Raw genomic sequence first — 11212 nt, 5'->3', positions numbered from 1 at the left:
TATCCCTTCTCGTTTCTTGCATAAGCCACTACAGGAGCGGGCACAAAGTGTCAGTTTACGCATTTTCGCAATAAAATGTACTGATGCATAGAAAACATGGACGAGGGAAACGAAGCAAAGCCGCGCTAACAGCTTGTCCACTCAACACATTATATTCTTCCCCATTTCACGCTTGAGCACACAAAATTACCGGTAATTTGTGCACATAACCACAGTGTGTCTTCATATATACGCTTCTGAGAGTTTTCCAACACCAGTCTGTAATTAATATTTGGCAGATTTACAACATGAATAAGAACAAATCCTTATTGCAACAGTTCAATGATATTAAGTAGGGCCAAAAGATAGATTAATTCCATGTAAAACTATATTTTTCGACAAATTTCCGAATATTTTGCTTCGGAAGATCTTCGTGTCAAGTGCATACTTGGGTATTACCTAATCCCACACTTAACAGTCACTAGTCAGCATATAATCCTTAAGCATCATAATAATCCCTGGCAAAAATAAAAGAAAAAAGATTAAAAGAAATATTTACCAAGATGAGAGAGATACACAACTAAATAAGATCTCAGAGCAAGACTTGATAAGTGAAAAAAGATTAAAGGCAAAATTCACAACCTCCATACAGCAGCAGCTGGCTGATCAGAAGCAAATTTCTTAAAAAAAAAAAAAAAAAAAAAAGCTAAAGATTTCTTTCCTCACAATAATAATATAGAGCATTTTTCCCTCGGAGGCTGATGATGGCAAGCGTTTCCTATAGAGAACACTGTATTGCTAAAGCTGAGAGAGAAAGGTGAGGAGCTAAAATAAAAATCAATCATCGTATGGATGATTATGATAATCTCTTTACTTCTTCATAATTTAATAATAATTTATCTTTCTGAGCTTTAGTTTTATGGTAGCTAGTTGAACAACCATGATTGATGGAAAGGTCAGGGTGATGGATGTGATGTAGGATTTAGGGTGAAGAGAAGTTCATAGTGGAAAGAGGACACTTGCAGACTTCACTCTTCCTTCTAAGTTTTTAGATCCTTAATTTAGAACTCCTATAAAATTAAATAACAGTAATAACGTACTCTACAGTTCTCTTTTGGCTACGTGTGGAATAGATGCATATAAACATCTAGGTCATGGAGTGAGAGTCCAAAGGGGTGAAGATTTTCCCCCAGGGGCATGATCCAGTGCATGTGTTGATATTTCAGATCTATGTCGTGGTCTCTGAAAGTCTGGTTTCGCCATCTCCATCGGCAAGGAGGGTCTGCTGGAGATCTTTCTCCTCCTCACCTACCTCCTCATCAGTCCGGCTCAGGTGTCTCCTAAAGGAAGAGGGGCTGGAGGAAGGAAAGAAACACAGAAAAGAGACTTTTAGCCAAGGCTCACTGCAAAATGAGCAGAGAAACATGACCTTTCAGCTCTTGGCTGGAGGTTAAGCGCCCACCCACAGTTCTGTCTCACAGTCACGTTTGGAAATCAATACAAGCACTGAGTTTGTGCAGTGATTCCCTTCAAAGACAATCGAGAGATGTTTGTAGAACATTTGTTTGTACTATTACCACCACTGCACTCATATACTAATAAACTATTTTTTGTGGATTTTTTTTTTCTTTTCTTTTTTTTCTTCCTTTTTTTTGTTAACTCTTCCTGAAATCTAAATGGTTTTAAATCATATAGAAAATATCATCAAGGAAAAGACCATGTATGCTATGGAGGTCTTGGTAAATTAACTTCTCCAGAGCTGTGTTGTTTTGCTGCAGTTGAGTCATTTATCACACGGCCTTTCACTGGGAATTAGTATGTGCACTCGCACCCACAGAGCTCTCTAAATAAGCTGCTTTCTCAGGAAGAAGCGAATAATTAGACGATAACCCCAGGCTTCATGAGGGGACTGAAAAGAATCCATGAAGCAAACCATGCTCTTCAACTCGAAGCAAAAGGAACATAGGGCATTAATTTCAATTTCCTCTCAAAGTTAAACTTTAAACACTGTTAAGAGTTCATAGCACAAACTCAGCACGGAAACCGGTCTCAAGAGCTCTACAGGCATGCCATGTTATGATTAGTTGTTATAGCAGTGTGAAAACTATCCTATAGTCTGTCAGTATGCCTGCTGTTTTTGGCTAATGTGTTAGTTTAACACCATGCTGTTCTTCCAGTCACCTGCTGCACCTCCTGTTTTTAATCATTATCAGGCCTGTAAAGATACTTCATCACCAGGTTATCCATTTTCTTCTTCTTCTTCCTCTCTTCTTTCTTGCTCCGGGGTCTCTCTTCTGCAAGACCATCTAGCCCCGCTTCCTCGTCAGATCCTGGTGCACCTCGGCCCGGGCCCTTCTTTATGCTGTTGGAACTCCGATAGGACACAGCGGAACTGGAGCTGGAGGACGAGTCAGATGACTCGGATTCGGACGATTCTGATTCGCTTTCCTCCTTCTTTCCTTTCCTGGACCCCTTTTTCCCTTTCTTCTTGGAGCTTTTTCTGTGTTCGTCAGCTGACGAGCTCTCGGATTCCGAGTCTCGGTTCTTCTTCTTCTTGGTTTTGCGGCTGCTGCTTCTGCTGCGAGAGCTGAAACTGCTGGAAGAGCGGGTGTAGTCCAGCGCCGAGCCAGATGCCGAACGCTGAAGTCTAGATGTGCTTCGGTGCAGATCAATATCATCATCGTCGTCATACTGCAGAGAGCTCTTCACACTGCGTATGCTCTTCCTGTCATCCTCCTCTTCTCCTTCTCCTCCCTTCTCTTCATCAGAGTCATCCAGACTGCGGCGCTTGAACTTGATGGGCTTAAAGCTGAGAACTTCATTAATGGCTTTTTCCAGATCGGGGTCCAGGTAGTTGCGGTGACTGACTGGTTTGACCTCTGTGTCATCGAGTGCTTCACCCCCAGCGGAGCGGCTGTGGGCGGGGCTGGAAAGGCTTCGGCCTAGAGAGCGAGGACTAAAGGATGAGATTCCACCTTCACTAAAGGCCACGCTCACAGCATCATCATTGTCTGCCAGGTTAACACCGAATTCGCTAAGCCGGCTGCTGCGCGCCAACGAGGTACGGGAGCTGAGGCTGATGCTCCCGGGGCTTCGACCTCCTGAGCGGCGGGTTAAGCCGGGACTCACTGCAGACCCACAGTCGCTTCGGCTATCATCCATCCATGATGTGCTTCGGCGCACACTGTAGCCACTTATTGTGGAGCTAGCATCATTGTCCTGGTCCAGTCCACGGCGCAAGGAAGTTCTGCTAGGCGCCACGGAAGACACGACAGACTCCTTGTCAAACTCTTGGCTACTCTTGGTCCAACGCCGTTCCAGACCTTTTCTGGCTCTGCTGGTGGCTTCAGAGTAAGCTTGAGAGATGACAGAGCCCCGGTCATCAAGGTCATCTCCGGCTTTCTCATTGGACTTGTTCTTTGCTTTGCGGAGTGACAAACGGTCCGGGGTGTCTGGTTGCTCTTTTAGGGTATTGAAAAGGGAGCTCTCGTCCCCAGTTCCTCCAATGGAGTCCTTCAGGTTAGAACGCTTCCTGTAGCTAAGCGAGCTCATCACAGACACCGATCTACTCAGCTCGGTGTCTTTGCCATCTTTATACCCTTCTTTCACATCTTGACCTTCTTTACCTTCCTTCCCTTCTTTTATGTCTTTTACATCAGCATTGGCTGCATTAGGATATTTGAGGCTTTGATGAAGGAACAGATGCAGACAGGTTAGAGGAGGAGAGAAAGATAGAAATCAACACAATAGTGAGTCAGTTTGAAATTGGAAAAATGTACATGAAAACTGTAAATGTCACAAAAATCCTGTAAACATCTAGCCACTGGTGTACCCCATTAAAACAAGCCCTTCACTGCAATACGCCTTTAGGGAAGCAATAATCATCTGAAACAGCCCCATACCCCTCTGTAGAGCTGAAGGTAGCACAAGCTCCAGCCTTCACCTCAAGCACCTCAATGACCCCATCATTTTAGGCTTAGGAAGAAGGTGATCCATACTGACCTGGGGGCCTTCAAGTTGCCATCATCTGATAGGGTCTTGGTGGAGCCCTTATTTTTTGAGATCCAGGACTTCACCCCGTCCACACGGTCCTCCACCTCAGAGTCGACATCAGAGTCCTCTCCACTGTGAAAAATGGCAAGTTTCAATGAGTGGCAGTAACAAGAAAATCAGTTTGTTATTAACTGGCAAAGACAGGTGGCAATGATGAAAACGGTGTCAGAAAGCTTGGTTCCATAGGAACATAGATATACTTCAAACCATGCAAACATTACTAACGTGTGGATTAGTGAGTCGGCAAACACGTGGACCTTGAACATCAATTCATTCATTCTCGACTGATATGAAATCAAACTTGGAATGAGGGGTTGATTGAGAGTCAAACAATAATAAAGACCGTAATTATAGCAAAATGTTTTAACTGCCAGTACTGCTTTTTGAGCAAACCTCTTCACTGTGGGAGAACGAGAGAGTATGACAATGGCGGAGCGGGACTTTAACTGCATTAACAACTTCCTCTGTTAGATCGGCCGAATAATTGAAAACATTTGCATAATAAAGTCTGAATATTTTAAAATATCTAAAGCAAATGGTCCTGCCCATAAATATGAATGTACCTGCATGTTTCCCTCACGGCTCTTAAGATGTAGAATGATGTAGTTAGGATGGGAATCAGGTTCAGCCTCTGAACAGAATGCAAATTACCTCTTGAAGGCACAATTAACTATGTTAATGGTTATGTTAATGCTTGTCTGTTTCCCTGCCTGTCTATTTCTAATGATTGTTACCGAAGCCTGGGTACCAAAGCTATGCACCTCAGCCCAGCCGATAACTGGCAGAAAACGCATTACAAAAAGAGTGAAGGAAACATGTCGGGCAACTCATCTCAATCCATTCTCTTTTCTGCACCATTGACATATTGACTGGCATTAAAAGCCCACTGCCAAAGGTAAGCAGGAAGACGACACAAGGATTTCAGTGTATTATAAATTAGGGATGCAATCATGATATTTTATTTTTTTTTTTCCAGACCAAGTACACGTACATGATTTTTTTGGTACTCGTCAATACCCATACTGAAATGAGTAACCTACTTAGTATTAATCAATCAGGGACTTTACAGAACGTTTTTATTTAACTCTGTTTCTGTTTCCCCAGTTTACATAGCGGCACACGTGCTACTAACCTCATCCTTTATAACGTTAATTTTAACTGAAGTGCTTTAGCTAGCTACTTTGGATCGAGTAGGGTTGCAGTAGAGAGCGGGTGTTGTATCGCTTCAGAAAAATGCTTCTGTACAGCTGTAAGTACGCATTTGCTTTCCTTGCATCAGAATCCCTCGTTGTCAGTGACCGACAGTGGCTTATCATTAGAGCTAGGTAGCTACCTTTTATGTCTATAGGATATTTCTGAAGTGAGTGGTGATGTTTGGAATGGTACAATACCTGTAATACTGCTATAATTACCAGTTTTCCAAAGCATATTGAGAATATTACAGGGTAATAAAAGTCACCCATCTTACTCTCAGGAAGGTAGAAGGGTGAAACGCTGTCATGTCCCTTGTGATTCCTGATTTTTTTGGTGCCTAAAGTAGGATTTGACACCAAGCTACTGTGTCTCTACACACTATTACGTCTCACTCTGGATGAACAAATCCAAATTCTGCAGGGGGAATTCTTTTTGCCCACCTGCCAACCTTTGTGCTCTGCTGCCGTATAGCCTCAATATGACAAAACGCTTTAGCAAAGATGTTATTTTATATCTCAGATTATATCCAGAGGGAGAAATGTTGCCTGGCGTGTAAACACCTGGCTGTGGGGTTGATTTTATATCCTCATACTCGCTCTAATTTAGCTGTCAGGATCGTTTCTTCCTTTTTCCTGTGGGTGTTTGTATGCATACTGAGCAGTTATAATGCGTCATATTGTGCTGCTCTGTTTGACAGCGTTGACTCCAGATCTCAAATATTTATATGACGAACAGTAAAGTGACCTAATAAAGCTCCTGTGCGACCGAGCCGTGTTGTTCTCTGGTCAGGATCGTGCTCAGGTGAGGAGATCTCCCTGTCTGTACACACTGTCAGTTACAATTTAGACAGTATGACATTTACTCAAGAAACACGCATCAAGTCTGAATGCACATGTGGGCAATTTGTTCTATGTACATAAGATCCCTGCACAAAATATCCGTCGTATGTGTCATTTCTTTCCTAGTACATGGTTACGCCTCTCCTCACATTATTAACAGCACCAGTCCTGTCAGGTAAGGATTGCACCAATGTCTTGAGACAGCGCCTGTCAATTTTAGCCTACTCTTACACTGACTGGGATGCAATTCAGCTAGAGCTTGTGGCCTATTTTGGGAACTTTTAAAAAAAATTATTTAACATCAGCTGGAACTACTGTTAGATCTGCTGTAACAGACAATTAAATAACACCTTGTATCTGCCTAATCAGATTCAACAATTCAGCAGTGCTGTGGTATAAGGTGGGAGAGACAGATTTTTTTTTGTCTGAGGAACTTATTATCCCTCTTGGAAAAAAAAGAAACAAATGGAAAAAACCCAAAGGCATATGGACATGACACTACCTAATGGAGTACTATTTATGTAATGGCCCTAAATTTGCATCCCCTGCCTTAGACCACTGGCGTGGAGCTGCTCGGGCTGTGAGCACAGAGCACAAACACACACAGAGCACAAACACACACAGTCACTTCACAGTCTGGACATTAATCAGTTGTGACAACATAGTCCTATTGGTTACATATCTCCGTTCCACCCAATTAGATTTATCATTAAAGCTCCTGTAGAAATTCCCCAAACCACTCGACAGTATTTGTACTGCTCAGTCATCCACAGCCCAACTCCCACACTGCATTATCCTCACACATGCACTACATTAATCAAACCTTGCCGCTTAAATACGCATTACAAACTCGTAAAAACATTTCTAGTTAATGATTCACAGTAAGCTCCACTCTAGGAAGAGACATTGTCTTTTTTTTTTTTCTTTTTTCAGTCTGTCATGAGAGCAAAGACTATGTTCATATTACAAGCTTCTTTGCAAAATTCTGATGTTTGGATCTGTCCACTCAGATTCGGTTCCTTCCAGTTTTGCATGAATTGATTCCCAAATATCCAGTAAATCCCCAAATTCCTCAAACTTTCACAGAATATAGTCAATGCTCTTGCGAATGCTCCGTTGTTGTTTTTTCCAGGATGACGACCCCATTGATATGTGCATGCACATCAAAGTTAAAGGGGAAAAGTCACATGAATTCTGATCTTTTATCGTTCTCATTCATGTTGCATGGCCACTTACTGGATATGTTTCCAATCTAGGACCATATACAAAAGTGCCTCAATCCTGAAAAAATCTGATCTGAGTCATATTAAGGCAGAAGATCAGAATTTATGTCACTTTGGTAATGTAAACTTAGCCAAACATCCCTCTTGCTTCTAGTACCCAATTTCCATTCAGGCGGAAGCTTCCTGGGGAGACAATCCTGAGCCCTTAAAATAAAGCCTGTCTCATCTGTAAGGCAGTAGGACAGCTAACTACTAAGGTCCATTATTCTGGACAAATTTTATTCCTTATATATGGCCTACCCCAACATAAAAATGTAGCATGTAGTGGTGTTAAGTTTCATTTTTAGAAATACTGATATACAATAGACAATAATTGGCACATTCCTCATGTCTCACACAGCGTGCCTACAAATGGTATTCAGAAGCTAGTTGATGCCTCTTGACATTTTGATTTGTCTAGAAATCAATTTCTCCATTATTGTTAATATTACAGCCATGGCATAAAGATAAAGTGATGTGCAGGAGAATTTGCAGGACACGGCTTGAGCTGACCCTCCACTGCAATCAGTTCATCCAGTTATTTTTATCAGTGCACTGATGTTCAGGAATCAAGAAGTTGTTAAATGCAATGAGGCATAAACACGCTGGCTGAATGATCACAAGGCAGACGTGGAGTGTTTGCAGATTAATGCTCATGAGTTAAAATGGCTGGATGCTGCTGCGAGCATGTGAAGTGAGTCTTGTAATAATGAAATCGTGTTTAGTTTCTATCAACATGCATACTTTTAATACATTTTTTTCCATGCTCATGATCTCATGTGCAGCATTGTTTGGATGGAGATCAAACAAATGACAGTGTTTCTGGTCCTCACTTTTTGTTCTTCCTTTTCTGATACTTTGTCACCATGTCTTGCAAACTGTCTCACAGACACACAGATGGAAAAGGAAAATTGATACACAACATAAATATATGAGCTTCAATTCATGGAAAAAAAAAGAGGTTCATCATAATTCATTGGTTTGTGGAAAAACAGAGGTAACCAACAGCAATGGAGAATTTAAACCATTGTGAGGGTCACAAAATAGCCCTATAGCAGGGGGTGGCGAACATGATTGGCATAATGAGCCAAAAAAAAAACTTTATCACTGCAAAGAGCCACACAACAGATGCGCAAACAACAGTATATCACAATAACGTATGCGCCTAATTACATAACACAATAGTTTTCATGGATTTAAATCAGCCTACCTCCTTTCACTTGACTCAGTGGGACACCTGACAGTCCTTGGTTTCCACAATGTTTTTTAGGTCTGGCTTGTATTCAGTTGTGGCTACTCGCAGTAACTCTTTCACATGTGTGTCAGTAAGAACAGAGCGATGTGTTGATTTCACTTGTTTTAGTGTCGAAAAAAGTGATTCACAGATGCTTGGTAAATTTTCAGAAAAGCTGAGTTTGCTTTTCTGACTGACATTTCAGTGTCTTTACCTTGTGCTTGCGAAGTTCACTGCCTTTGGGAAATTCCCGGGCTACGGTAGGATGGAGTGAGGTGAAATGGCGCTCAAGATTTGAAGCCTTAAAATGCGACAACGAAGTCTGGCATATCAAGCAGAATGGCTTTCCATTTCTTTCAACAAAAAATATAAATCCTCCCATTCAGATAAAAATGTTCTGTGCTCATCTTCGTATTTACGATTAGCTGTACGCTTCCCTGACTCTGCCATGACTGATTGATACTAACGAACTCCACGTCAATCGTGTTAGTCAATTGGCTAACGTATGTTAAATCGCCCGAGAGGTTGTGTAAAAAAATAAATAAATAATAATAATAATACATATTAAAAATCCACATTAGATTCGACAAATGCATTTAAATACATACCCCTTTATTGCAAAATTAAGTTTTGACGTTTTAAAAATAAATTGCGATTGTAAACACAGAATATGTGGATTGAAGAGCCGCACAAGAGCAGTGAAAGAGCCGCAAGCGGCTCGCGAGCCGCGGGTTCACCACCCCTGCCCTATAGCATACAGAGGACAAGTACATACTGTACATATGAGTGTGACTGTATGTGCACTTTCTCCATGTCTTAATATTTACCTGCAGAAAAGAAATTCAGTTAAACATATTGTATATGCTCTTATGCTGTACGTTGTTTACGTTAGACACACAGACTCTGCATAAAGCTCCTCTATCTTTAATTCGAATAGCGGGCTTCTCAGAAGGATGCTAAACAAGAGGAAGAAAAAACAACAATAAACACACAGATAGGAAGCGTGCTCCAGGGACGTCATTACACCAGGCTGATACCACAAGGCAGGAAACACCGAGCACATTTATAGACAAGAAGGAAAGGGGGGGAAAAAATCAGAGATTATACAGAAACGTGGCTAATTGTGATGTCATCTAAAAGTTTGTGTGTTTTCATTTTGGAGGTGATACAAACATCACATCAAAAGATAAAATGTCTAATACATTATTGTGAGAACTGTAGCAGGACTGATCCCAGCCTTGAGCGCACATACCTGTTGATGAGGTCATCGTTGTCGTCACTCTCCATCTCGTCCTCAATGGCGGCTTGCAGATCGCCGATCCTCTTAAAGGCCAGCTTGAGGTCCGCCTGCAGGCTCTGATTGGCTGCTTCCAGGCTCTCAATGTCCATTTCCTGACAGGAAGTTCTCTCATTAGTCACAATTTCGATATAGGAGTCAGCTGAATAGTGCTCAAGTCAAGCTCAATTTTATTGCGAGGCAGAGTGCTGTAATTTTTTTTAAGATGCTAATTAGTTCACTCACAACTCACATCATACTCTTGTCTCAGACACGCATTTTTTCCTACTCTGATGGTTGATGTGAACATTAGCTGAAGATTTTCACTTTGATATATAAAGAAGTGGGACCTGTTAAGGATTTCTCACCTGTCGAAGCCAGAATTTCTATCTAATTCAACAGAATTCCTGTTTTTATTTCTTACCAGTTCATGTTTTTTGCGGCTGGCCTCAGCCTCCTTCTTGGCCAGCTCAGTCATCTCCTCCTTGAGGTCGCGGGTCTGCCGCTGCATGCGCTTGTTCTGCTCTTTCTCACGGTTCTCGCCAGCTGAGCGCTGGTCCCTCTCCTCAGTCATCTTCTCGAGGTTCTCCTTCAGCCGCGTCACCAGGGCCTGCAGATAGTAGGTCGAGAAATACATATAAACCATGGATACAAGTGGTGGTATAGGGATAAAGTCTAATATTAGTTGTACAGTTTGTTATCTTGATAATGCTAAAAAGAAAAGAGGAATTACTTCCTAAATAGAGTTTTGCGTCACTCCATACAAGCATCAGACTGAGCAAAGGGACGTGGCCCAAAGTTTGAAGGCAGAATAGTATGTTGGAAGAGATTCATTTGATAATATGGTTCTAAAATGCAAGGTTGTAAGCTGACACCATTGGGATGTATAAATATTACATAAAACATTTCTTATTCTCACAAAATCTAAGGAAGCATCACGTCTCAAAAGACAGTAGAAGCTCAATGGGCGTGCTGTTGAATAAAAGGCTATGGCTCAAGTGTGCTCCTGTAAAAGGTGCCGATTTATTTCACTCAGCCGCTTGCTCAATGACTTTAGGATGGCCTACCAACCCTTCCACCCACACACATTCGCCATCCCTCGCTCTCTCACCTCCAGGCGTTTGATCTGGGTGCGCTCGTACTCCAGCTTGGTCTCCAGCTCACGAATCTTGGCTTCCTGCCTGCTGACCAGAGACTTCTCCACCATTGACTGCTCCTGGAACTCCAGCTGGCTCTGCACAGACTGGAGCTGTGTGGAAACACCGTGTTCTTCATTTCAAGGGTCATCAGACACACACATTCACGTACTCCACAATATCTATGTTGCTTATCTCTGTATCGTGTATAGTTGTGATCTTTTCAGACCTTATCATAT

At 42.0% G+C, this 11212-nt stretch overlaps 1 protein-coding gene across 8 annotated transcripts in view; it reads right to left on the bottom strand.

Annotated features, from left to right (window-relative positions):
- Positions 1 to 664: 664 nt before the first annotated feature.
- The window catches only part of myo18aa (myosin XVIIIAa), a 77246-nt gene continuing 66698 nt past the window's right edge, over positions 665 to 11212 (bottom strand). For 6 of the 8 annotated variants that reach the window (XM_053241129.1, XM_053241130.1, XM_053241128.1 and 3 more), the window contains 7 exons: positions 10949 to 11086; positions 10262 to 10447; positions 9814 to 9953; positions 8161 to 8205; positions 3982 to 4104; positions 2161 to 3664; positions 1196 to 1334 (listed from right to left, as the gene is read on the bottom strand). In XM_053241129.1, coding sequence (XP_053097104.1) covers positions 2179 to 3664; positions 3982 to 4104; positions 8161 to 8205; positions 9814 to 9953; positions 10262 to 10447; positions 10949 to 11086 — 2118 coding nt within the window. In that variant the 3' untranslated portion in view covers positions 1196 to 1334; positions 2161 to 2178. Of the gene's footprint in view, positions 1335 to 2160; positions 3665 to 3981; positions 4105 to 8160; positions 8206 to 9813; positions 9954 to 10261; positions 10448 to 10948; positions 11087 to 11212 lie in introns of all 8 variants that reach the window. The other 2 variants (XM_053241133.1, XM_053241134.1) reach the window with 2 other exon arrangements.

The sequence above is a fragment of the Pangasianodon hypophthalmus genome, chromosome 17, assembly GCF_027358585.1.
Source record: "Pangasianodon hypophthalmus isolate fPanHyp1 chromosome 17, fPanHyp1.pri, whole genome shotgun sequence".
In the NCBI taxonomy this organism is placed as follows: domain Eukaryota; kingdom Metazoa; phylum Chordata; class Actinopteri; order Siluriformes; family Pangasiidae; genus Pangasianodon; species Pangasianodon hypophthalmus.
This window is presented reverse-complemented; position numbering and strand designations above follow the sequence as displayed.